At 41.0% G+C, this 26698-nt stretch overlaps 2 protein-coding genes across 5 annotated transcripts in view; one reads left to right on the plus strand and one right to left on the minus strand.

The window, feature by feature from the left end:
- CPM (carboxypeptidase M) overlaps window positions 1-7009 on the plus strand; it is a 28051-nt gene extending 21042 nt beyond the window's left edge. For both annotated transcript variants that reach the window (XM_033057107.2, XM_033057108.2), the window contains 6 exons: window positions 1296-1468; window positions 2886-3070; window positions 3321-3491; window positions 4307-4459; window positions 5509-5657; window positions 6318-7009. In XM_033057107.2, coding sequence (XP_032912998.1) covers window positions 1296-1468; window positions 2886-3070; window positions 3321-3491; window positions 4307-4459; window positions 5509-5657; window positions 6318-6557 — 1071 coding nt within the window. In that variant the 3' untranslated portion in view covers window positions 6558-7009. The remainder of the gene's footprint in view (window positions 1-1295; window positions 1469-2885; window positions 3071-3320; window positions 3492-4306; window positions 4460-5508; window positions 5658-6317) is intronic.
- A 1250-nt stretch (window positions 7010-8259) lies between these two features.
- MDM2 (MDM2 proto-oncogene) lies at window positions 8260-26234 on the minus strand. 3 transcript variants are annotated; one of them, XM_033057105.2, is made up of 11 exons: window positions 26138-26234; window positions 25556-25628; window positions 22848-22922; window positions 22348-22481; window positions 22139-22188; window positions 20838-20905; window positions 20595-20688; window positions 17898-18058; window positions 16776-16931; window positions 15336-15413; window positions 8260-13883 (listed from the first exon to the last, which is right to left on the minus strand). In XM_033057105.2, exons 2-11 carry the CDS (start codon window positions 25622-25624, stop codon window positions 13314-13316), a joined length of 1455 nt encoding a protein of 484 aa, XP_032912996.1. In that variant the 5' UTR covers window positions 25625-25628; window positions 26138-26234; the 3' UTR covers window positions 8260-13313. The 3 variants fall into 3 exon arrangements, with proteins under 3 accessions (XP_032912996.1, XP_032912997.1, XP_032912995.1); XM_033057106.2 differs by lacking the exon at window positions 26138-26234 and adding an exon at window positions 25720-25866 and having other exon boundaries at window positions 17898-18055; XM_033057104.2 differs by lacking the exon at window positions 26138-26234 and adding an exon at window positions 25720-25865.
- Window positions 26235-26698: the final 464 nt, after the last annotated feature.

The following is a 26698-nucleotide window of genomic DNA, read 5'->3' on the forward strand; positions in this document are numbered from 1 at the left end:
TTGTTTGTAGTATAGCTGTCCGTGGTAGAGCTATTCTTGTTGATTCTGAGTTGGGTAACTTCATCTCTCATGCCCAGGGCCATGATTTGGCTGATCCCTCTCCCTCTCCCACCCTTACATGTTTCCCAAGATGTCTATCACCTTTTCAAGAGCTGCCTGTACAAGACAGGTTCTGTTGCATCCCTTCTTAACTTTCACAGAGTATATTTATCAAACTTGCAGAGCAGTCTGTTTTCACGTACTCAGGTGCTGATTTAGATCATGTTGTGATATATCAGGCTTTGTTCTTGGGGATGAAGTAGAGATAAGTTATCTCTAGAACTCATTTACTTGCAAGTCTTGGTTTGTTCCCTTTCCAGACAGGGTTTAGGAGCGTTTAGGTCACAGTGCTGTGGAAAGTGCCCCTGGAAAACATGGTCCATTGAACACTAGCAGTGGTTTCTGAGGTAGAGTAGGATTGTCCTTAACTCTGGATCTGGTACTTGACACTATACTAAAATCTGACAGACTAAAGGGAGATGTCAGCTTTCATGCATGACTTACACAAACTGATATGAACAAAAATATGTGTTTAGCTTTTCCTCTGCCACTACCTCTCCTTGATCTAAAGTCTGTCTGCAAATGTCTTTCCATCTCTTTTTCTGAGGATTTATTTGGTTTCCCCAATGCACATGTTCATGACATTGAAATAAAGCAACATAGCAGAAGTATCTGTGTGGCCTCTTTGGTCTTGTATTAATATTGACTTCCCATAATAGAAGATTAACAAGAGAAAATCCTTCTCTGTGGCGTCCTGGAAAATGTGACAGACTTGTCCTCCCTTCCTGCTGAAGCGCCACTGCCAAGTGGTGCTGCACAGCACTGGTGCTCATGTACAGGGTCACAGAGCTGGGATGCTGCAGTGGGACTGAGAAAACACAGTGGGGTGTTCCCAAACCCACATGATGTTTATCAGGCAACTTTAGTTTTTGTTACAGCTGTTCCTTATCCATGCAAGATTTAGGAGTGCATCTGACACAGTCAGTTTCCCATCACACGAAAAGGTCTGGTTGATCTAGGTTTAAAACCCTTGTGAAAACCCTCCAGTGGTTCCTTTAATCTGTTCAATTGCTTTAAATATATTTAGGGGAGAGCATAAAACAAAGTCGTGTTGGTTAGTGTGCTCTCATATGCTTTGTATGTCTGCGTAGTCCATAAGAAATACCTGGAAGTTTAAAGTAGTTTTTATTTATTTTATTTATTTTCATCTTCTTCCACATCAGACTTAAAGTAAAAATCTGTGCTTCTTTACACAGACTGTTGGGAGAGAAATGCTGCTCCATTTGATAGATTTGCTGGTGACCAGCTATGGACGTGACCCAGTTATTACCCGCTTACTCAATAATACCCGGGTTCATATCATGCCAACGATGAATCCTGATGGATTTGAAGCTACAAAAGTGCCTGATTGTTATTACACACGAGGAAGGTAAGGGTGGCTTAGGAGGGTGGGAGAGGTAAAATAAATGGGTGGGGAGTAATAATTGTAGCTAGCCAGAAGACTGAATCATACTTGGGGGAGAGCAGAGTCTACAGGATGTGCTAGGGCTAATTTTTGCCTGTGCTCTTCTGAAGACACGTTGTTATGGCATTGAGTTTCTGGAAGACTGAGTCAGACTGGTGTTTATATGTGGTGTGGCCAGAAGAAATTGGTCAGAATGGCATAATGACCTCACCTTTTAGGCAGAACACCCAGATTGTGAATACAAGTACAATTCCCTATTTTGTAGCACCTTCAGAGAGCTACAAGAAAAGAAGGAAAATTCCACCTACAGGGATCTATTTCCATTAGGGAATTCTGTAACCCTTCTTAATGAGAAAAGGTGTGTCTAAACTCATTGAATTGACTTTAGCAATGTGTTTAAAAATAATGTTGAATGGATTTAGTAAGAAGGAAGAGTTGCACAAGAAGAGCTGGCTATAATGAATTCTGTGCTAATAGTGGTGGTAGGAAAAGAAACCTACACAGAAGAAAATATAACCTGGCATTGCATCCTGTGCTACTTTTGCATTTTTTATTGTGACTATGGCAGAGACCAAAAAGGGGATGAAAAGCTTAACAAGCTAGAAGAGGGTAAGTGGCAGTGAGAGAATGGGAAGAAATGCCCAAATGACAAATTTGAAATGAGCAGAAAAAGCAAACCCGTGAGCTAGAAGTTCTGTTGGATCACTGGCCTTGGCAACATCAGAAGCAAGTGAAAAGAAAGTTTAGGTTGTTTAGTTCTTTAGGTGAGCACCCTTTTTATTGAGAAAAAATGTATTCCCTAGCAAATAGATAGGACTTGTATGGAGGGGGGTATTTTTTTATTCCCTCACTGTCAAATAGAGTTTAACAGGCTGAGTTCAAAAATTAACACAGTCAAGGGTGAATACCTTCTTTATTTCTGTACTGACCTGAGTGAAAAAGCAGGAGCCTTTGAACAGAGCTAGGTGTTAAGGCTCAGGCAGAAGAAAATGCATCCTGTGTTTGACTCAATTTTTTTCTGTCTGTTGAGAGTGCCGAAAGCCTGAGCGATACAGTGTTCAATAGTTACTTTGGTCTTCTATACAAGCAGAAAAAACAGATATGGGAGAAGGACAAAGTCCTTCTGACCTGACTCTGGTTATTCTAATTCACTTGTAAGTAGATGTACCTTCTATGTGCATGTTAAATATTCTGTTTTCACTTAGAATTGTTTTATTGTGGCCTATGAAACTGAAGCACTGTAATGCTTGAGAAATAAAAAATTGTCTTCTTGCCTGTTCCCTGAAGATACTAGCACACCACAGATCTGGAGTGCTGGGAGCCTGGTGATGTGGAATTATCCACAGGCACAACAGTAATGGGAATGTCTTCTCTTTCTAAGGTACAACAAGAATGGAGAAGATCTGAACAGAAATTTTCCTGATGCCTTTGAAAATAACAGTGCCACCATTCAGCCAGAGACTCGAGCAGTAATGGACTGGATAAAAAATGAAACGTTTGTTCTTTCAGCAAACTTGCATGGGGGTGCCCTGGTTGCCAGTTACACCTTTGATAATGGTAACCCAGGTAAGCTGGTGACAAACTCTGTTCTTCACAACTGACTGGGTTAAGGAATGTTGGCTGTACCAAAGCAAAATTTATAAGGATTCCTGCAAAGTTCTTCTAGCTTTTGAGCTGGGATGGGCAGAATTTGATAAACCCCATGAAAATTCACTGCTGAATATGGGCATTTGGGAGATGTTTATCCTGCATGTGTGCCAACACTGTGTGTTTTACCAGTAATGAGAGTTGCACAATGGCTGTCTTCACTCTGCAGTTACTGGCTCTTTGAAAGGCTATAGCAGATCTCCAGATGATGATGTCTTTATTCACCTGGCAAAAACCTATTCTTCCAACCATGCCAGCATGTACAAGGGGACAGGGTGTGACAACAGGCAAACCTTCCCAGAAGGCATCACCAATGGCTACTCTTGGTACCAGCTGGAAGGTAAGAATGTCACTGATATTTCATTCAGCTGCTTCTGGTAAGATGTTCTCACTTTCTCCTGCCATGGCTGATGATGAAAGGGCAGTGATTTTAGTCAGAGTATGGGCTGGTGAGGGGGGCAAGTCAACTCATTCATGCAGTTTCTGTGAGCAGGACATGGGTGTTTTCAGACTCTTCCAGACAGAAATTACACAAGTGAATGAATGAGGTACTCACTACCTGCTTCTGTGCCCTTGCTTAAGGCCTGCAGTAGCTGTATACATTACACACATGAGCACACACTGCTTGGCATCAAGATCTTTTAGAAAGAAAACCAATCTTCGATTCATATGTCATCCGTTTTTAATGTTTAACTACTGAAATAAATGTTTTCATTATTGTTTATGTGTAGCCAGATAGAATATGGGGCTTGTGCACTGTGTATGTTGCTTTCATTGCCTTAATTCAAAGACTTTAAAGGGTGTTGGAATGGTTTTGGCAGTGGCAAATCCTATTCCAGTCTATCTGTCCCTTTTTAGTTGGGAAAGCATGAATGAATTTAAGTCAAAAGACCCACCCTTTCTCAGCCACAATCATCACCCTTTCCAAAATGAAATATGCTTTAGAAAACACACTCTATTGAGTAACTAATTTAAATAATGAAGCTGGTTTTTCACAGGGAGCAGTAAATACAAGTGTGGCATTGAGGAATAATTTATCTGAATTACTTTTCTTACAGGTATGATGCAAGTACCAACTTTTAACTCTCCTATTTGTCTTTTGGTTTGACCTTAGTGTTTCTTTGCACCTGAAAACCCTTTTATTTCACTTTTAAGGTGGAATGCAAGACTACAACTATGTCTGGGGACAGTGTTTTGAAATTACATTGGAGCTGTCATGCTGTAAATATCCTCCAGCAGACCAGCTGGAAAAGTTCTGGAGAGACAACAAAGTTGCTCTGATCGAATATATCAAACAAGTGCACCTAGGTGGGTATGCAGATGGGGGCACAGGGACAGCTGAGACCAGCTTAGCTCCTCAGCAGCTGGGTCAGTGTCACAGCTCACAGGGGAGAGATCTGGAGTTAACTTGGGAGCTTCTGAACACTAAGTGCTGCAAAACCAGGGATGGGTAGGGCAGGAGAACTTACAGTTGTGTCAGGTGAGGGGTGATGTGCTACAGGTGTGCAAAGGGGCTTAAAATGTGCTGGGGCAGGAGCAAAGGACAGGCCCTGGGGGATGTCTGACCAAGCACTCCCCCTCTCCCTTCATTTTCCTGAGCAGCCTTGGGACAATCATTTATTTCAGAGGTCTCTAAGCGTATGTGTGCTTAGCACAAGTGTCACGGATCTTTGCTGCTTGGATTTTGTAAATTTGAAAGGCTTCTCTAGGTGTCTGAATTCATGTCTAGGTGATCTGACTTCATATTTGGAAGAGAATTGCTGTTTAGTGAAGCTGTGGTGCTCTCCAAGGAGTTGAAGGGTTTGCACAAACCTGTTGCTTATCTTGCATTTCGTTGCCCTAAAGATCTGACTGTTATTTTATCTCTGCTTAATGCCTGTGCTGCCTTGAAGATGGTGTGTGGGAATTAAGGGAAACTACTTCATAAGCAGACATTGTTGATATTCTGCCTTTGGAAAGTACTAGACAAGAGGCTGACTTATTTTAAATCACAAAAAAGAAGGGGAGGAGGGTGTGTGTTTGTGTATAAAAACTGCCAAACCTGTACTGAAGATTGAAGCCCTTAGTAGAGGACATACAGTAAGTGTGTATGATGCCTTCAGCAAATGAGATTTAGAAGGGGAGATTACAATTCTGCTTTCTAACTTAATATGAGGGTAAACTATTAACAACAACAGCCAAGGATTTTCTATTTTAATTCCCTTGAGCAAGGCCAAAGTGACTAGTGATAATATTAGATGTGTTGAAACGTGGTGAAATAGCCTTTGAGTGCATCCAGCAACAGAACAGTCTGCCTTTCTCAGAGAAGGCTCACCAGTTACAGTTCATGATCTTTCCCTCCTCTCCCTTTTCCATAGGTGTCAAAGGCCAAGTTACTGATAAGAATGGGAATCCTATTCCCAACGCCATCGTGGAAGCCAAAGGAAGGCCACATGTCTGCCCCTACAGAACAAATGAACAAGGGGAGTACTTTCTTCTCCTTTTGCCTGGGACATATGTGATCAATGTGAGTATGCAGCCTTACTGAAGTATTGTTTCTAATTGCAGTGAGTTCCTGAGCACAGTGAGACTGCAGCCTTACAAGTGGGTGAGCTGAACTGCTCAAGTCATAGATAGGAGGTGTAAAGACTCTTCAGCAGACTTTTAAAAAACTATGTATTTAAATATTAGTCAGCAGAAAGGAAATTTTTTAATACAGTCCTCAATGTCCAGAGATATGTACTCCTTGGACCTTGATGGTGGAGCCAGCTGGGATGGGCATTTGGAGCACAGCAACAGGAGCCTGAGGTGTTTGGAACAAACCACAGAGCTCCTGCAGGGTGAGGAGGTGGAGCCCGGGGTCTGCAGCGCCAGGCTGACACCACATCGTGATTGTCATTTCCTTGTGTCAAATTGGTTTCTCTGTGGAAGTCCAAAGAACATCCATGCCCTGTAGGCTCTGCCTGCTGCCAAAGGCTTATGCTTAAGCATCACTGTAGGATTCTGACTCTTATACAGCAGGAGTCTTCTTGCTGTAACATGAAAACTTTACTTTTTTTCCTATTCCATGTTCTCAAATGTATCTTTGGAACATTTTCCCTGTACATGTAAAGTATAAACAGTGATTGTTTCGCAGTTGAACTCAATGTCTCAAACCAAGAAAGAACACTTTTGTGTTTCCTCCTAGGCTACTGTTCCAGGATTTAAATCGATGCTGAAGACAGTGGAAATACCTGACAACACTGGAAACTTCAGTGCTTTGAAACAGGACTTCTCTTTCCCAGAGGTCTCAGATCAGATAAGATCAAGAGTTGCTTCATGTCCCAAAATTCCTCTCTACCAAGAGCTCACACGAGCTTCAGCTGCAGTAAAACCAACTGTACACATGTTGGTTTTAATGACAGCTATGCTTGTAATTTTCAAATAAAGTCAGGAATGACAAAGCCAAAGGCAAAACCTTCCTGCAAAATGTGGCTTTTCAGAAAAGGAGTTGTATATGCAAAAGAATGTATGTTTTTATACACCAAATTCTGAGATTGACAATCATGTTTACTGTATTTTGAAAAATACTGGCTGACAATTGAATGTTTCACTTTAGTGATAGTAGATGTATTTTTAATTGTAACAGACTGTCATATTTTTCTATGTATTTTACTCTGAACAAATTTTGTACAGCCTATGGAGATAACTGTAGAATTTTGATGCAAAAAGTACAAATGCATTTTGAAGACTTTTCCCAAATTCACAAACATTGAGGATTGTACTGCAATGTTTATGCAAGCTCAGGTTCCTCATTGAGCCAACAGTTCAGGTGCCACACAACTGTAAGTCATCAGTTCAATACTAATTTCTCATAATAAAGCCACTGTTATAAATGAATGGCATTTTTATATATGCTCTTTCTTGACTTGGACAGATGAGACTGCTGGGGGCTCAAATGAGGTAAAGATCAGTAACACAGACATGTTTTAAGACAAGAAGATGAAAACAAAATGTGAGTATCTGCTGAAGGGCTGTACTGTTGAAGCTGGATGATAATCTGCACCAACGCAGAAAAAGGAGGAATTGATGACTCTGAAAAGTGTTCTCCTATGGCAGAGCTGCTGAAAACAATGTGGAAAGAATCACAGACAGTTTTATACCTTGTCCATTTTCAACTGAATTTGTTGTGGCACAGAACCACATACAATTCAGAATTGTTTGAATAGTTTTAGCAATGGCTTTATACTGTTTCAACAGCTTCACGGCCCTGCTACTCCACTGTTGGGACTGTTTAACACCCAGGGCAGGAGCTGGCAGGCACACTCAGCAAGGCAAAAGCCAGCTCCAGTTACAGAGGGTGGTTTCAGTGTTCCCCTGGCTGGGTTGTACTGCAGGCAGGATTAGCAGATTCCTTTTGCCTGGCCAGTTGCAAGTCATTTTCAGGGCCCTTTGAAGCTGCCCAGTAAACAGAAAATTTATCAAGAAAAGCCAGTTAGTACCATCTCCTGTGTTTATTTTAAAGCTTTATCTGCCAGTAATTTTCTTAAGCAATTTCAAAAGTAAACCAGCAAATATTATCTTTGGAAACATCAGTCTTTTCCTGTATACAGTAAATAAAAAATGCAGGAATGCAGTTAATCCTTTAATGCCTTTTAAAATCTTTCCTGAGGCACTGCTGCCTGTCACGCCAAGCCCTACCAGATGGGCTGTGGAGCTTGGGCATCAGCCACTTGTCTGCCAGACACCACATCCAGTGTGTAAATCCACTTCAGGACTTGAAACAGCAATGCCAATAGCAATGAGGGCTGTGTGTACAAGAGACTGGTTTTTGAATGTCTTCCTCATATCCATTTGCATTTTCTACCTTTTCTCACCCTCTGATCTGCTGTAGGTTGTTTACCACATAGAGAATTAATTATCCTCTAAATCCCCATAACTGATCCTGCCACTTGTAGCAGGAAGAGTGAGATTTCTAGAGTTAAAATTTTCCAAACCAAAGAAATCTGGCAGAAGTCAGCAGTCCAGCAGCTGAGTGGGGGCAGAAAGAGCCTGTGTGCTGGCTCACAGAAGTAAGAATCTGTGTGAAAACAAAGTACCAGAACTCGTAACAATCAAGTAATTGACATGAAAAAAAAGAGCACCATGGAGTAGATAAACAAATCTTTATTTAAAGCTTTTAAATGGAACACAGTTCTCAATTTTCATTGGAAAAGGAAAAACTGAAAACTGAAAGATAAATGCAACTCATGTGAAACTTCTCATAAATGGGTCTACACTGTGTGCAACTGGAATGGATACTTGCATTTTAATGGTTACTGACTGTGATCATACATGCACGGGGTAGCTGGAAAGTAATGCACCAGGCCAAGCTCTTGAAAGCATGTTGCATAGTTATTTAAAATCACTATGAACTACTCTATTCAACAGTCATTCCAGCTATGTGTAGTCAGACAACAAAGATTCTGATTTTAGAAAAGCTATTTGTATTTTAGATGTTAAGTAATCATCATCCTGACAACCACTACTGTGGCTCAAGACCAAGAACTGTCATTTAATAGCAAGATATTAAGCTAAAACATCTACTCAAAAGGGGAGCCACCATATTTTTAAGTATCACTGACAAATTTCACATGTATAATATAGCTATAGATACACTAAAGAAGGATTCACTTGAAGCTTTCAGTGCATCTGTGCTAAAAAAACCCTAACAAAACCTCCACACTTTAGTTAAAAGCAACAATTTTTCATGCTCTGTAAGTGCAATCCTCTGTTAAAACTTTAAGCTGGGTTTTGTGCTTTGCTTGTGCAACCTGTAAAGAACAAGACATGCTTTGGACTCTGGTATGGAGGAGCTGGAAATCCCCTGAAGAGGAGAGGGCTGATGCTCCAGCAAGGCTCTGCTGTACTGTGGGACCAAGGCCACCCTAGAGCCCCTCCACAACAATGCTGCCTGTCCACAAGTCCCATGAACACGTCCAATTATGCTCCTTCCCACAGGGAAGCCCCACAGCAGCCAATGTTGCACAGGCCTTTTCAGGCCAAATGTTGCACAACAAAATGCTGCATCTTCCTGGGATAAAGGATAACTCCTACCCCACCATGTGTGTGGCAAGTTAATATGCTGAATAAATTACCTGCTTTAAAATTATGAACTCTATCTATAAAGTTATGCCCTAACACAACAGCAGCCTTAGATTCAGATGCAGAAGAAAACACCTTCACCCTATTTTCATCCTATTTATTCGGTTTATTCAGTTTCATTAGGCTCGTAATAATTTTCTAATCTCTTCTGTAAAATACCATTTTCTGAAACAATCATTCTTGTTGACACTTTCTGTAAGAACCAGGAATTTTCTCTTCTTCATATTAGTCATAAAAGAAAAAAAAAATCTGCCTGAAGTCCTGCAAGCACCTTCATACACTTCAGAGACAGTGACACTTGAACAAATGCACAGCAAACAGAACTCACTGATGAAAATCGTACCACGCTCTTAGAAGAAATGTAAGCTTTTTGCCAGTGAGAATTCTGAAGCACTTTTACCCTTTCTGAAGCACCTTCTAAGGGGAGAGGCACAAGATGGCACAGCCTACAATCCTGCCGGTGTGGGGTGAATTTCAATACCAATATGTCAATGCTAACAAATAGGTAAATAGTTAAAAGATTTGTATTTAAACAAGTAGGTTTATTGTACTTTCTAAAAAAGAATAAATGCAAGTTCTTGCACTATTCATACATAACTATTGTCTACCCATTGTGCAAAAAGGAAGAAACTAAGAAAATTACTGAAAATCACACAGTTGCATCCTGTGGGCATCTGGCCTCCCTTGCACTTCCTTGGCCACATGTCCAAAGGCAAAAGCCATTACCACCTTTGCAAATTAACCTTAAAGCCTCTCATCACCATCCTGCATCTCCTAGAACATCATCCTCAAAAGCAGTCTGTCAGCTCCTTGCCTGTACTAAGGGATGCAAAAGCATTCCAAAGGATAGTAAAATACCACCAAAACATTTTCACTATGCTAATGTTGCACCAGTACCATCCCTATTTAATAAATCTTGTTTAGGTTCAATGCTGAAGTTGTTTTAAGGGAAGGAAAAAATGAAACATAGCCAAAAATCTTTCTGTGCCATTCTCAATCTGAATATAATACAAGTATTTCTCTGTATTTTAATGCTACATTTCTTAAAATATTTTTCTTGTGCTCTGATTTACTAAATAAGCATATTTATATAACCACACATGTACCAGTAGACGAATTCAATAAATTAGAGCTCAAAACATCAACTGTGAGCACAAGGATATTTACAAACAGCAATAAATTAAAGATTAAAATGTGTGTGATATTAAATAACACATATCAAACATCTCACCAAGAAGGAACAACTTTTGTACCAAAGTGGTACTGATTTTTGTGCAACTACCCAAGGCCAGGAGCGTGTTTAAGAGCCAGAACAAGCAGGGTGCTCACTGCTCATCCCCACACACGGAGCACGGTCAGGCTGGGAGAGGGTGTGGAGGCAGAGTCAAAGGTTGTGGGTCACAGCTGGGAGCCACCACGGGAGTCACCACAGGAGTCACTGTGACACAGCTCCCGGGTGCCAGGCCTGCACTTGCACTTGCCTGCCAGTGTCCCCAACAGGAACACGAACAGGTATCAATACCCATCACTTCCAATTGGAAGGCATGCACCCACACCAAACAAACTGAAGTTGTATTAAAACTCATTAAGAATAATATTAAGACATAAAATGTAACTCAAACCAAAACATTTGACACAGTGATTTGCAGATGGAGAAATTAAAATTCCCCATTTCCTCACCATTGTAGCAAGTAGAAGGTATTTCCAGGGCTGTTCTCTGCAACAGAAGGCATGTGACTGGAAAAGAATGCCAAGAGTGGGATGGTACAATTTGTCCCAACAGGAACTAGGTAAGGACAGCTGCTCCCCTAGCACAGCCAGAGCAGCAACTGCAGAGAAGGCATCAGGCTGAGAGACGTAAAGACATGGGAGACAATGCAGTGGATAAAGCTTCATAATAAGATGAAACTTTTAAGGTACAGTGCCCAGGTTATTGATGCTTCTGCATATGCACATCTGAGTTCTCTCTCACCTGAAAGTGCAATGAAAAACCTCTGCAAGCCTTACTGCAACTAAATTTAACAAATTAATAAAAAAAATTAACAGAAAGTGCAAAGTAAGGCATGTAGCCCTCCACTAGTATCCCTACTTGAAAAAATTAACTATCTGCCCAAAGGCCTTCTCTATCTCAGGCTGAAGGATTATAAAATCCTATAAAACTCATGAAAGGTTTCTGCTGATCAAAACACTTCAAAGAACTTCCAGCTACCTGCTGTCCCTTTACAAACTGCAGGAGGCAGTTGTAACTTGCAAGTAAGAATTTGAATGTATACAAATGGGGTTTGTATTTTGTTTAGTTAAAATGAACTGTTAGAACTTCAGGTACACCAGTACCTTTTAGTGGTATTTTTAATGAAATAGCTCAAATGTATGAACAAAATGTGAATGATCCAAATAATTCAGTCCTTACCTATAAAGTTATTACTTTCCAACCAAGTCACAACCAAGGATTTACTAAGTCTGTCCTGTACATCTTTATGTCCTTTTCCTGGGTACTTCCAGGCATTTGCAGCCCTGGAGTTAAGGAGAACAGAAGTCTCTGTGCCAGCACACAGGAATCAGCAATTTTATACTGCTGATGTTAGGGAGTCTTGTTCAGCCTTGGCCTGTAAGATGGCAACACAGCACAATTCCTGCACCTGGACTACATCTCCACTCTTGGCACTCCCCTGAGTTTATATGCCATTCCCTATTGGGCAGACAAACAGCAACTACCTGTAAAAACAGAAGGTGATAAAAATATACAACCCCTCTTGTAACACAGTTTTCCAAAGGAATAAGTATCACTCACTGGGTACAGAAACTCCATGTGAAAAGCAGCTGAGTGATCTTTACCGCATCCTGGTTCCCACATTCACACTACCTTGCCTGAAGGGCCCCAGGACTGAGGCAGGCAGCAGACTCCCTGGGAACAGAACAGGTAAGTTTCACAAAGTTTTTGACAAAGTACAGCGAGGAGATGAGCTAAAAGCAGTAAAGGACAGGTCCAGTGAGACCAAATTAGAGTTGGCCAAACACCTTGCAAAAGATTTTCAGAATTCTTGTTATACAGGTAAGAACAGCGAGTTGTAAAGACTACTGCACTTAAAAAATGTGAACTGGAACTGCACAGCTTAATTGTTGCTGCAGATGAAGGTGGGTTTTCTTTCTATTTTTATTATAGTGAATGCAGCAATGCAGCTGAATGTATTCTCCTAAGTCAGAAACAACTGCAGAAAAACTGTCCCCTAATACTGCCTGACATGACAGTTCGTAGCATATCCTTCATTTATCTTGTCTGCCTGAGACTTGTTTCATGCTGCTAAATTAATAATAATCCTCATCATCATCATCAGTATAGACCTGCAAACCCACAAATGACAGTTTCTCAGGCCATTTGAGAGAGAACTGTATGACTGAGCTTGGATCAATGACTTCTCAGGGGACACATAGCCCTTATATTTACAATGCACCCTATAAAAATAAAAGACACACAATACCCTTTTCTGTTTCCAAAGTATTAATTATTTTCTACCACGTCTTTCCCTACTTCCTGGTAAAATCTCCCACAGAATCTGGTTACTTGGAGAAATGTAAGAAAAGATTCTATTTATTAATTTTATTGACTTTTTCACAGGGGTCTGATTGAACCTTGTATCTTCACCGGACAAGAAAAACTGGAACCTAGATAATCATCTATTTTCTTAATTGAGCAACTTGAAGAAATAAACACTTTAACATATCTCTCCTCCAACAATCATAGAATTTGGGATTTTAATGAGTGTATTTAATTCAATAAAACAAATGTCTCTAACTTGCATGGAACATTAAACACTTGGAGAGACAGGTGGTTTAGAGGACCTGGTTACTTCTACTGAGAAGGATTTAAAATCTCCAAGTTGACTTATAAATATTAGGCAAACCTCTTAATAACTCCAGTGCATTTATGTGAGCAATTATTTTTCACACAGAATACCAAGAGACACAAAATATTAATTTTCCAATAAGCATACAAAAATAATTTCTTACTCTCTTAAACAGTATATGAAGTTTCTTCTGCAGTTTTCCAGTCAACATGTGTCTAACTAAAATAAGTTAGTACAATCATTTGTATGGGCTGCCTGCACACTGGGCAGGGCTTGTTCCTCTTCTTGAGCTTTTTTGCACAGGTAAAACACGACATGAGGTGTCCTGTTTTGCCATGTACTATGCAGCCATTTTTAGGTCTGCTCTGACATATGACACATGGCTCTATGCTGGTAACAGGCAGACTGGATTCCATGCTTTCCTCTTTGTCTTGCATTTCTCTCTTCTCGGGTTCCTTAAAGTCCTCCTGACTGCTACAGAACATGCTGCTTGATGTTGATGGCTGGGAATAACCTTCACTTTCCTGGGACTCAGAAAGCTGTAATGCTTTATCCTCATTCTGATCAACAGCTGGTTCTTTATCTTCAGTCGTTTTTGTTTTCTTGCAGTCAGGAACATCAAAACCTTCTCCAGACTCTTCAAGAAAGGAGGCTTCTAATTTGCTCTTTTCCAATTTCTCACTCTTTTCATCTGGAAGCCAATCCTCACGAAGGGCCCAGCATCTATGGCAATGTCGTGGAAGCGGAGGATTCATTTCATTACATTCGGGACACTTCCAATAATCCTTTAGTGAATCAAAGGTTGGAACAGCATAAGCTACTTGGAGCATTTACAACTGAAGTATTCAGAGATTATAAACAATTTATTACTGCCAAAATATTTATTATGTTGAGCTATCAACTTGTTTACAATTTTAAAATTCCATTCAGTGGTTTTGGCCCCATTTTACTGTTCTAGACTAAAATGGCTCTTATTTTAAAAGGACTCTGGCTTTCCTTTGTTTTGCAGTAGGTTTGTGACTAGAACAATTTATTATTTCTTATGCAAAACTGCAGAAACCAGACCACAGAATTGTTCAGGGGCCCATGAAAAGCTTGATTTCCCTTCTTTTGGACTACGGGCCCCTGCAGCGGGAACTGCCGAAGAGTGAGGGGCCCCTCCTTGCCCTGCGGTTCGCGGAGCTGCTGCTGCCCACGGCGGCCGCGCGGGGGCGCTCCCGCACAGCCGCGGCTGACAAACCTCGGCCAGCGCACAAACACACCGCAACAAGGGAGAAACAAAGGGCAAAAAAGAGCGGTGCATCAGCCTCCCAGAGGTTACTCCATATACCACAAGGAAAATAAACCGCTATTTCGTTAAAAATACATTCTGTTTTTAAGGAAAGAGACCCTTCTTAGAAATAATGCAAGCTGTAGGGGAAATCAAAACAAAAACCCAACCCAAAACTTACACAAGTTCTGAACAACACCAGTAACATCAAAAGCTTATAAGACCAACTATAAATCCTAAAAATAATGTCCTGGTCTCTTTTTCAACACATAAACACTGCTATGTTTTCAGAAGGTGGCCAGGCCTGTCTTCAACAACGTCCCTCACTCCTACAGACTATCAAGGAACTGGAACACCTCACAGTTCCCCAAAACAGCTTTAATTCAAGCACCAAATGTGAAAAGCAAATATAAATAAGGAGACAGCACACATTAGAGTCAAAATGCAGTGTTTTTTCACAAACATCTCCATACTTTGCCTCAAGACTAAATTTCTTCCCACTCTTCAAGAATGGGCACAAAGAATGTAGTCAAGGCCTCTTTTACAGCACTGCTCTGAAAAAAGGCTTGCCTTCATATTTGTATGTTACAGATACCTTCATTCAAGCTGGACAATAAAAGCAAGTATACTGATTTATAGGAAGATTTTTTTTAAATATACATGGCTAAGATTTTCATTTTTTTTCCATTTTGTGCAGAAAGTCAGATTTAGGCTACAAATAATTTCATTAAGTCAATGTAATGGTAAATTAGCATGGGGTTGGGGTTTTTTTAATGGACTAGAAGTTTAATAATCTTTAAAACCCCCCCAAGATTCCTTATTAATCACATATTCAGTCATCAAACTATTGTACCTGCACACATAGCAGAAAAAGTAAATTTAATTCTTAAAAAAATCACTGCAGCAATAGAATTCATCTATACTTCTTGATCTATAATGACGCTTCACCAGACAAGTTTTTACTCACAGCTAGAGAAATCTCTGGATCTTCATCAAATGAATCAGCATCACTGTCTTCATCCTGGTAAATAGTCAGCTGATAGACCTGGTTTAAATTTTAAAAATATACATATATAACTGGATTTTGGCATTTAATTAAAACTCCAAAATACTTTTAACCTGGTAAGATTTTCAGATAGCAAGCTACTGGAGACTCCAGGGATGTGCTATTAGGATTATTAATGGATTAGAGGAGTTCTCACATGAGGAAAGGCTGAAAGAGTTGGGACTATTCAGCCTGGAGAAGGCTCAGGGCAGGTGCCTGATCAATGTGAGTAAATACATGAAAGGATGGCACCATGAACAGAGAGCCATGCTCTTTTCAGTGGTGTCCAGTGGCAGGACAAGAGGCAACTAGCACAAATTGAACACAAGAGGCTCCCTCTGGGTTATCAGGGGACACCTTTTACTGTGAGGATGAAGGAGCACAGGCGTGGGTTGCCCTGAGCATCTATGAAGCCTCCATTCCTGGAGATATTCAAAAGACATCTGGACATGGACCTGGGCAATCAGCTGTGCCTGAGCCAGGGAGGGTGGGTAACACAAACCTCCAGATGCCCCTCTGAACACCTGTCATTCAGCAATTCCCAAAACTACTGTCTGGAGCAGGGGCACACCTCAATCCTTTCTTCCTCCAAATTACCATCCTCTCTCAGGGTGCAGCTCTGCACTACACTACCACTTGGTGTACATCAGTACAGCCAGTCCCATTCAGCCTCTCAGGTACCACAGACATGTATGTCCCTGGTGAATTCTGCCTCTGGTACTTACCCAATCTTGCCATGAGCTGATTAACCTCTCAAGTAACAGAAAACTAACCCAGAAAGAAAACCCCATATACATTCTGACTTCCTTCCCAACATTCCAGAAATCTCTTGAAAATTGCTGTAATCCAAATTTTTATGTCTTCTTCCTACTAATAAAGATCTCTAAACCTTTGGTTCACCATCTCTATGAAACATTTACATTCACAGAAGCAAAATACTTGGACATATCCCTTTGGAAAGAGTTACCCAGAAATGTTTCCTTTGGAATCAAGTGTTGTCAGAGCTCAATACATATTTCTAGAATTAAAAATGCAGAAAGACTAAAGTACACATACTGCCACAGACTCCAACAGCTGATGAGAGAAGTAAGCACCCAGACTTTCCTATCCAGTCCGTTTCAGAGCCTGCAGAAAGCCTCAGCACCGTTTCAGCCACTGGCTGATGGGTTGTGCAAGGGTGACCCAATTGCACCCATGTGTTATTTGATTTAATGAATAACTGGGTGCAAACTGTGACACCAGCACATACAATTCAAAAACATGCCTGAAGAGTTCTCCTTGGAAACTTACAGGAATTTTTCATGTTAAAATTACTTTTCCTTCTCATTCCCTCCCCCCAGGGGAGCAGATAGTAAATAGTACCTCATCATCTTCATCTGTGAGCTCCTGCCCTTCTTCATTATGGCTATAATCTTCTGAATAAATAGACTCAACTTCAAACTCGACACTGAACTGGTCTGACACTGAACTGTGGTCAAACCAATCAGAGTTTTCACTTAATGAACTCGCGTCAAGATCCTGAAAAAAAACAGAAAGAGAAAGAACACATTCAACCTCACCAGTCCACATACATAACATTACTGTTAAAACAACTGGGATAAAACTGTACTACTCGGTATAATTACCTATGAAAGAAAAAGGACCAGCTGCTGTGAGACACAGTACCTTTTATGAGATCAACAAATTATAGATGGGTAAAAATAAAGCTAGGTCTGGAAGCCTACTGTTGGCTCTGTAATAAGAAACTGCCTACAGGCAGCTGAAAGGCTGCAGTAATTATTTCAGAAAGTCCCTCTTAAAAAGTATAAGAACAGATGCAAGAAGATGCTTTCTTTTGGCTGTGTGACATTAAATTCTCTATTTTCATAAACATGGTTTAACAATTACAAAACAGGAACACTGAAGATACAGTACTAGCTCTGTCAATTTAGAACACAGCTTGTGACTTGGAATACTGTTAGTTCAGCTCTTCATGACTTAATCTAACCACAAATAATTTGCCTTGGTGTTTGTTAAAAACAATACAAAACTTCCAAGTAGTGGCATGGCAAATAAACACCATCAGCATCCATTCCACTGGGTACAGTTACCAAAGCTGCACCAGAACTAGCATTTAACTCTGAATTACAGAATGTCTATGACTCTTTTTGTCACTTAGCATTCTAAGAAATACTTATTTTAAAACACAAAATACGTCTGATATTTTTTCCCCACTGTGCCAAGCAGTGAGGATCTCGGGTTTTTAAAGAATATTCAACGCTGATATTTTTTTTAAATTTCACTTCAGCTTTGCCAGAAGATCTATGAAAAACCCCACTCCACCCACACACCTGCATTTCTTTCAACCTCTTTTCTTTCCTCAGACAACACTGAAGGCATTGCTGCTTTTAATTAAGAACACAGTGTTTTCAGATGCATGTTTGCACTTGTGGCATCTACAAAATTTGTACCACAAAAATATTTTACATTTCTCTTTAGACTTACAGGAATGGAAAGAGAATCTGTTGAATCACTGCTATTGCTTCTTTCACGGCACAGACCACTGACTACACACCATGAGAGACTTTCATCAAACGTCAACGAAATGCTGTCTGACTTGTGTCGCTTTCTTCTGTCACTCTGCAGATCATCTGAAGAATTTTCTTCTGGGCACAGTCAAGAATTTTTTTATTACTCAAAAGCATTTATGCAACATGCAGTTTTGAACATTCTCAACAGAAGCTTATAATATAATTTACTATAAAGAAATATAATAATTTCAGTACTTTTTTATGGGGCAAAAAGGCACTAAGACTTATTTAAAAAGACACAGTAATACTTATACCCATATAGAACGAAACATTTCTGAAACCTGTATTTCAGGGGTTGGTTTTCCCCACTTGTCCCAACAGCAGAGTTTATGAATGGCAGTCTCCCCATGGAAAACAATTGCAAATTTGAAAGAATTTTTACTCCACACATGACATGTTAAACCCTTCCTAATTTTAAGAAATACAGTTAGAATCTTGTCCTCACTCCCTCTACAGGCAAAAGACAGAAAGGCACTTTCAGAGGGCTTCTGAGTCTTACCCCAGAATTTGTAGAGAGAGAGAGAGAGAGCAATTAGCTCCCAGGTCACATACATACAGAACACCTTGTGCTAAGCAAGGTAAGTTCAAGTTCAAGTTTCAGACACCTCAACATATTTATCAGTGAATAGTTGCACTATATGTAATTGTATTTACTCAAGAAAATTTTTGTAACAAACTACTAGAACTTCATTGCACCCTAGCAAGAAAATCTTCAAGACATACTATGCAAAAGCTGAACTCTGAAAGCATTGCTTGAAGCTCTGTTTACTAACCATGCTTGGTTTGAAGGCAGAAAGACAATGCTTTGTAAATACATCGTGCTTTGGAACAATCACCTACAGCAGCGTAAGGACTAAGGGCACAGCATTTTAGGGGTAAGTAAGCCAAAAATCAGCTCCATTGACTTCTAGAGCATCTAGCAAAAAACAATTTTATATAAAAACGTGTTGTAAATTCAGAATGTCAGTGCAGCGGAGTGAAAACCTCTCAAGATGCCAACAACTTGTGGTTCAACAGGCCTCAGTATGAGCCTGCTGCCTCCCCACAGGTGCCTTTTGCATACACCCTCTGTTGCCCCAGTTTATCTCTCGCCTTGCAAATCACACAAGTGATCTGACAATCCACAAGTCTTCAAGTCTTGAATCTTTCATTGAAAAAAAAAATAATAAAAAAAGGAGAACAAAACACTTGTACATACTTTGAGACTTCTCTTACTTTCCCTTGGTGCTTCTTGGCTCAGCCCCTTTCTTTTCTTTTTTCAGCCCTGAGAGCCCCACCAAACTTGGTGCCCCCAGGCACAAAGGTTGCTCCTCTCCATCGTTGTCCTCATTTAGTTGTCATGGCTCCATGCCGTACTGATACTGATCACCACAAGGTCTCTATACACTATTAAGTGGCTCCAAAGGAGCCGCTACCATCCCAATTTAACAAGAATAGTAGTTTAAAGGGAAGATTTCCTATAAATTAGAAAAAAAGTGTATATAAAAACACTATATTAAAAGAACTCTTAAGGTTGTAACAAACTAATAAATGGATGCAAACCCAAGAGTTAATAATCAAACCTACAATAAGTAAGCACAACACAGGACTTTATGTGCTCTGTGTCATGCCTAAATATTACAGGTTGTGATGTTTAACCGAGACTTTCCATCCTTTCATCAGTTTTAGTTACAACATTAAAGTGTTCTTTTAATTTAGTGCAAACCGCTCAGAAACGCAGCACTGGTTTGGGACTGACTTAACGAAACAGTGGCCTATGAGGGACACAAAAAATACTACTTGAAAGCTGAGGAACTGAAAAATGTTCCTGAGCAAGAGAAGAAAAGGAACAGTGCAGTGACAGGAGGTTATCACTGCCCATGTAATTACAACCAAGTCATAAGGCAAGACAGTAAGTGATGGAACAAACTAATGCAAGAAATTCCACAGGATAGTATGTTAGTAGAACTGTAGAGAATGCTTCCATTGAGAAACTCACTCAGGTTTATGCTCACCAGATTGTTATTGCTACTTATCAGAAGAAACATTTTGTATTTTGAAAATATATTTGCCAGTAAAGATGAAGGGGAGGCAAATATGATGCTTAGGTTACCAGCTGTTTTAACTAGTGCTTAATGAATGGTGAGGTACCTGAATATATCCAAAACCATCCTGTGTTACTACCATACCTTTGATGCCTCCCACCAGTTGAAATCCAAAGAAAACTGGCTTTAGTGAACGAACAAAATGTCAATTTTATGGTTGTCTATAGAGGGAATTGAAATGAATTTGATGGTATCAGTTGATTACAAACAGAAGTGTTCTCATCAGGAAGGTAACACAACTGATAAAGTCCTGCTAATGTGAAAAAGAACTGTGGAGCTCTTAACAGAGCTGTGGAGCAAGTTATTTCATCATCTTACTAACAACTCTAGAGATCCAAACTGTAATGTGACACTGGAGCAATGCAAGGAATTGTGTTTTTCTTTCAGACTGAATATTTTGTTTTGGAAAAGCAGAAAAACATGAATAGTATTTGTCAGCATCTTTCAAGTCAGCAAGGCAAGAGAATGCAGCTTTCCCCCTAAGTGGCCATGCTACTGAAAGCTCTGCACCATAAATCTGTAGATACCAGAGTCACTGTGTGTCCTCCTCCTGGAAGATGTAGTTGGTCGGGAAGTCACGTTTGATGAAGTCTGCTTCTCTTCCAACTCTTGCATAGACTCCTGGTAACAGAAATACTGAGTAAGCCTAAGCATGAATATGAGGTAAAGTGCTAGAATCAACTTACTAGATTAAACCATTAACACTACCATGCAAAACTGAATAGAATGTACAACTCAGAAAATTTATTAAAATAAAATAAAAATAGCACCTTAATAACATTTTCTTCTCCAAGCTGAGATGTGGCATCATCCTCAGGTGTGTCACCAAGGGTAGAGTCTGAAATCAAATGAAAAGAAAACCCCTAATACCATATAGCAAAAAAAGTCAATTTCAGGTTCAAAAAGAAAATTCTAAGTAAAACCTAAAATCCAGACATTTTGCAACAACAGAAAAAAACACTGCTCCTTTGTTTTTCAGGTGTGTGCAGCACCTTCCCTGTAACACTACTGAAGTGGAAATGCAGAGAAAGAAGAAATGTCAACTGAAAGTGGTTTAGAATTCTATTATAAATGGCTTCAAATGAAGTCTGTGCATAAACTGTGATTCTACAAATATGAAAGAATATAGGCACAAAATGTAATTACTTTCTCCTCTCCAAAGTAATTTTTATTACTTATCATCTCATGGGAAGCCTGAGTTAAAAAGACATACAATAAAAGAAAAATTAGGTGTTGTTAATGATATATGCTTACTAACAGACAGATTCTGAATTAATAAAGAATCTTTCATGAAATAAGAATTGAAAGATAAATTTGAGTTTGCAAGTTTAACAATGGGGATGACAAAGAGAGCAAGTTTCCCATCTTCAACAGCTGAACACTTGCCTTTAGGAAAAATTAGAAACAAAGGGTGTCTTTATACAGATTTAGAGGCCAATTTACAAAATGGCTTCCATTGTTTAACTTCTGTTTCATACCCTGCACTAGGCAAAAAATTACAGCTATATCGAGCATTTTTATACTGCAGGACTGTGCGTAACAATTCTCCGTTCAAGGAGTGGATATCCACAGCATCACCACAAAGCTATTTTTAAAAAGAATACAGCCTGTTTAAAAAGGGCTGAGTATAGCTAAGAATGACCAGCTCTAAATGTTCTTCACTTTCAGTTTCAAAAATTAAAATAGAACTTTAACATTAAAAAAATATAGGAGCCTTTGCCCTGATTTCATTGCTGACGTAAGTTAAAGAAGCTAATTTTTCATATTAAAACTGTATGTTGTTGAGGGCTTTATCAGTAACAAATACAAGCAAATGACTTGAGTTTGTGATTTAGTAGCCTTTCTTTTCAGCTTTGTGTTTTTAATGGTTCCAGTCAATAAAGTTACCCAAATGCTCTGCTCAGAATTTTTTTCTCCTCTTGAAGAAACAATTGTTTGTTTTGATTCACTATTTGTAATTGCTCTGGACTATAGTGAGCAAAGCCAAACAGCTATAATCACTACCTGCAAGATATGTTATGTAAATTATATTCTCCCTACTGAAACAAATCAACCTCCTAAACTAGCTTACCTTGTTTATTGATTGCTATCAGATTTCTGGAAATCATTGAATATAGTCTCCTTAAACAGGGATAAAGAAAGAGATGATACAAGTTAGCTAAATATAACCATAAAAGAGAGCTTACCACTTCTGAAGATGCGAAGAGTTTAAAAAGGGACATATGCATTATGCTCTTCATCATTTCCCAACCAGACTCTCAGAAAAGAATCCCATTTTACCTGTGTTCTTTAACTGAAAAGCTTGTTACTCCAAATAAATCCCCCAGGAGATCATTTGCACAGTGTACAATATGCTGCTGTTTTTCATCATATAATTGCTTAGACATAATATATTGTCCAATATAGAATATTACCTGTGAAATAAATGAAATAAAGATGTTAAATACCCAGGTTGTTGCTTCAAGTGTAAAAGACAAAGCTTATTAAATACATTGAAATCTGCTCTTCAATCTCTGCCTAAAACTCTCTTTGAGCTGACAGATTTTCATCTATCATTCCAGAAGAACACTGCTATTCTACTGACCACCAGAAACTTTTGTTCAGATTTTTGAGAAACTTGCTAAATATCCAGTCATGAGCCAACAGGAGAAAAAACAGTGTCTTATCTCAATTTCTAGACAAGCTATGAACAACACTGCCCTCGCCCGCCCCATTTACCCAACCCAAAACAATCTATCAGTACGCACTGTAGTCTATCTTTAGTGATTAAAAGTTCTCACCTCCTTCATAGTAAAAGTATCCTTTTCAGCACCAGCTAACTTTAACAATTTCAACAATAGTGGCTTTGGTTTAACCTGTGTGTGAAAAGAGAAAAACAGTATGCACTAATTATTCACCAAAAAAACACTATTTATATAGGTTGTCTTCCTTCTTCTGTATTAATCTGATATGCAAACACATAACAGCATTAAAAATTATTTTCATTCAACTTTTTCATTTTGCAAAGTTCAAACTTAAAAGTAAATAATACGAAGCAAACCATACTAAACTTCTCATACGTCTTAGCTCAACCTCAAGTCTTTCATGGCCCCCTGGTTTCAGCTGAGACAGTTAATTTTCTTCTGAGCAGCTGGTACAGTGCTGTGTTTTTGATTTAGCGGGAGGATAATGTTCAGAACACACTGATGTTTTTGTTGTTGCCAAGTAGCTACACTAAATCAAGGACTTTTCAGTGTCCCACACTCTGCCCAGTGAGGAGGTGCACGACAAGCAATGCGGGAACGTGACCGGCACAGTTGACCCCAACTGGCCAAAGGGATGTTCCACAGCACAGAATGTCAGGCCTAGCGTTATGAACAGGGGAGTTGGCAAGGAGGTGGTGACTGATGCCTGGGGACAGGTTGGGCATCTATCAGCACATGATGAGCAATTGCATTGTGCAACACTTGTTCTCCTTGGATTTAACTCCCTTTTCTTTACTATTACTCTTATACCTTCCTTCAGCTATCAAATGCACAGGTTTTGCCTTTTTTTCTGATTTCCCCATCCCACCATAGAGTTGGGGGGCAGGGAACAAGGCGCTTCGTGTTACTCAGTTGGCAGTTGGGGTTAAACCTCAACACACTGGTAAATACAAATTCCTAAATTGGAGCTACAGGACTTGTTTATTAATTGCAAGTCCAGGACGGGTCCTGGGGAATTCAGCTTCACTCCTTTAACCACGACCACAACTCCCAAAGGGGAGGGAGGATGGAAACAGACCTCTGTGACTGTCAGGTCCAGAGTGCAAGTCATAAAGCAAAACACTGGTCCACCTCCTTCTTAGTCTCCTTCTGTGACAGTTTCTGGGGTTTTGGTTTTGCATTTGCCAGCTGGGCTGTTTCACCTCTGAAGACTTTTAGCGGGGACAAGCACACCCTGTCCCTTCCATCGTACTTCCCTCACTCCTACCTCTGCAATGGCCTCCCACCCACTCACCGTGCCAGCAGTTTAATCTGCAGTCTATGACAATTTCTAAGGCAGAGGGCAGGAAAGTTCAACAAGAAAATCACTTCCCCCATACATACAAACTGTACCGTCCCACACAGCTGTGCCAACACCAGTGCAGCAGAGAGAACAAGCTGCAGGGGGTGCCACAACAGCAATGCCTGTGCAGTCACTGATGCTCCCAGCACTGTATATTCTAATGTCATCTCTTTAATAACAGCATAACCATTCTAAAACCAGGCTGATGTTTAGCTATCCTGATACATTACATAAAATAAAATATAAGAAAAACCCCACAGAAAATACAAAACCAAACAAAATTTAAAAAACCAACCAAACAAAAACAAACAAAAAAACCAAACAGAAAACCCAAACCAAAACAGGGAAGTGTGAATAAAATATTACGAGACAAGGAATAAAAGTTTGAGGGAAGGGTGAAGGAAGGGAACTACCCTACATTCCATTCCAAAGATCTGCTAAAACCAACATTAAGTTTTAGTGAGCTAACAAGATATTAATTGCAATAATGAAAAAATAACTAAGTTCCCGAACAACATTAGCTGTCCATTCACCCTCTCCTAAGAACTGAATCATGCAGAATATGTGGCACATATACTAGTTTCACAAAGGAAGCAAACAACTTATTCAAGTACTACTGACAGCTAAGCATAGCAAGGCAGTTTCAGAACTCTGAATCCACAACGAAGCCCAGTTTTACTCCCCAGCCTTCTCCTCCCGACTCCTCCAAGTATGAAGCTCTGCAGCCTTGCAGATCTGACAGCAGACAGTAATATCACAACATGATGACGTAAAAAAAAAAAGGAAGACACAACGGAAAAAAAATTCTGCTGTTCTGCAACTTCACTTTTTTCAAGTTCTACAGTCAAATCTACACTTTAAAGTTTTACCCTTCTACACAAGATAATCCAGTTCAAGCATCATTGTGCTTATGTGGTTTTTAAACTCGCATTTCAGGTGTAAAAGGCTTCCATCCTCAGGAAAACTAAGGACAAAACAGCAGAACTGTCACTGTATCATGGAAAGCCTGGAAATGCAAAGCCATAAACACAAATGAAGATTCTTCTTACAACCTTCTTACGAGTTCCAAGAAAGGAGAAAGTCGAAAATCATCAGATTATTTCATCAACAGTATGTTTTGTACTATGGAGATTTTCCACAGCTCTTCAGTTATGATCTGTCAACAATTTCTACCCGAAATATTTACCACGATCAAATCGGCTCACAGGATCCTTTTTCTTAAAAGAAAGCAAAAAACAACAAACGTCTCCAGGAAACAGTCCAGACCTATACCATCACCCTGTACTCTCAACTACGATTAAGATTTCCTTACTACAGAACCAAAGAGAGACCACCTTTACTGGCTGGACTTCCTGGCTTTTCTCCAACCATCGCTGGCTAAGCACAGTGTTTCTCCCGAATTAGCCGCTAAAAACTGCAAAAAGCATGCAAAAAACCCACGCGCCCAAACAAAGCTACTGACCAGCGCCTCTTGCTCCGAAGTGGTGACAGAGGAAGCATCCGTAAGGGAGGACATCTTGCTATTGCACATTTGCCTGAAATTAAGGAGAGAAAAACCTCAGAAAGCGGCACGCAGCGACACAACCCGGGCGGGCGGCAGCCGCCACGCCGGCGGGGCCCACTCACCTCGGTGCCTCGTCCAGCCCACCCGCTGGACTCCGGCGGCGGTGTCTGGGCCGACTCGGCCGGGCCGGGCCTTATATAGCGCTGCCAGGAGAGGACAAGTCAGGGCTTAGCTCCCGCGCCGGCCCGGCCCGACATGCCCGAGCATGACCCGCAGCGCCGCCGCCGAGCCACCGCGGGGGGCAGGCGGGCGGGACCGGCCCGGCGCTGACTCACCGCGGCCGCCCAACGCGGCGGGCTCTGCCGGCGTGGAGAAACGGCGCCGTGCATGAGCAGCGCCTTCCCCGCGGCCCCCGCCCGTCCTCCCGGCCCCGTTCCCCCAGTGGTAGCCCCTCCCCCAGCACCGAAGGCCGCACGAGCGACAAGCGCGACCCCCGGCACCCCCTCGGCCCCCAGCGAGCCGCGATCGATCGCCACGCACCGCCTGCCACACCCGCTCCGCTGCCCGGCCCGCGGCGGGCGGAGCGCCGGGACCGCCGGGGCCCTGCACGCAGCCTCTACCGCGGCCCGGCCGCGCCGCGCGCGCCGCCCGCCGCCATGTTGGTGCTCGCAGCGCCCCCTGCGCGCCGAGCGGCGGAGCCTCTGTGGGAAGGGGCCTGAGCTTTGAAAGGCTGCGCCTGGGAAAGGCTGCGCCTGGCAGCCCGCGCCGGGCGGGAGTGCCCAGGGGGAGTGCCCCGACACGGGAATGCCCCGGCACGGAAATGCCCCGACACGGCAGTGCCCCGACACGGAAATGCCCGGGCTGCTGGGCCGTCTGTCGCATCCCTAACAGCGCCTCAGCGGACCAGTTCCATTTCCTGCGGTCCCTCATACCTTCTAAGTTGTTTTTGGTTTTGTTTTCTTCTCCGAGATATTTAAGAGATGGAACTAGGAGAAAACGCTGCATCCAAAAATTGGATGTTGTCGTCCTATGTTTTTATCATCTCCCATTCTAAAATTTTCTCTGTCTTTTAAATGTTTGGAAGTATGTTCCTTTCACATG

Source organism: Catharus ustulatus, chromosome 4 (assembly GCF_009819885.2).
Source record: "Catharus ustulatus isolate bCatUst1 chromosome 4, bCatUst1.pri.v2, whole genome shotgun sequence".
Taxonomy (NCBI): Eukaryota; Metazoa; Chordata; class Aves; order Passeriformes; family Turdidae; genus Catharus; species Catharus ustulatus.

Coding starts and splice junctions, on each gene's coding strand:
- MDM2 (XM_033057105.2), bottom strand. CDS start 25,624: ATGTGCAATAGCAAGATGTCCTCCCTTACGGATGCTTCCTCTGTCACC. Junction 22,482..22,847: donor ATACTTTTACTATGAAGGAG/GTGAGAACTTTT, acceptor TTTATTTCACAG/GTAATATTCTATATTGGACA. Junction 13,884..15,335: donor ATCCAGAGATTTCTCTAGCT/GTGAGTAAAAAC, acceptor GATTCACTAAAG/GATTATTGGAAGTGTCCCGA.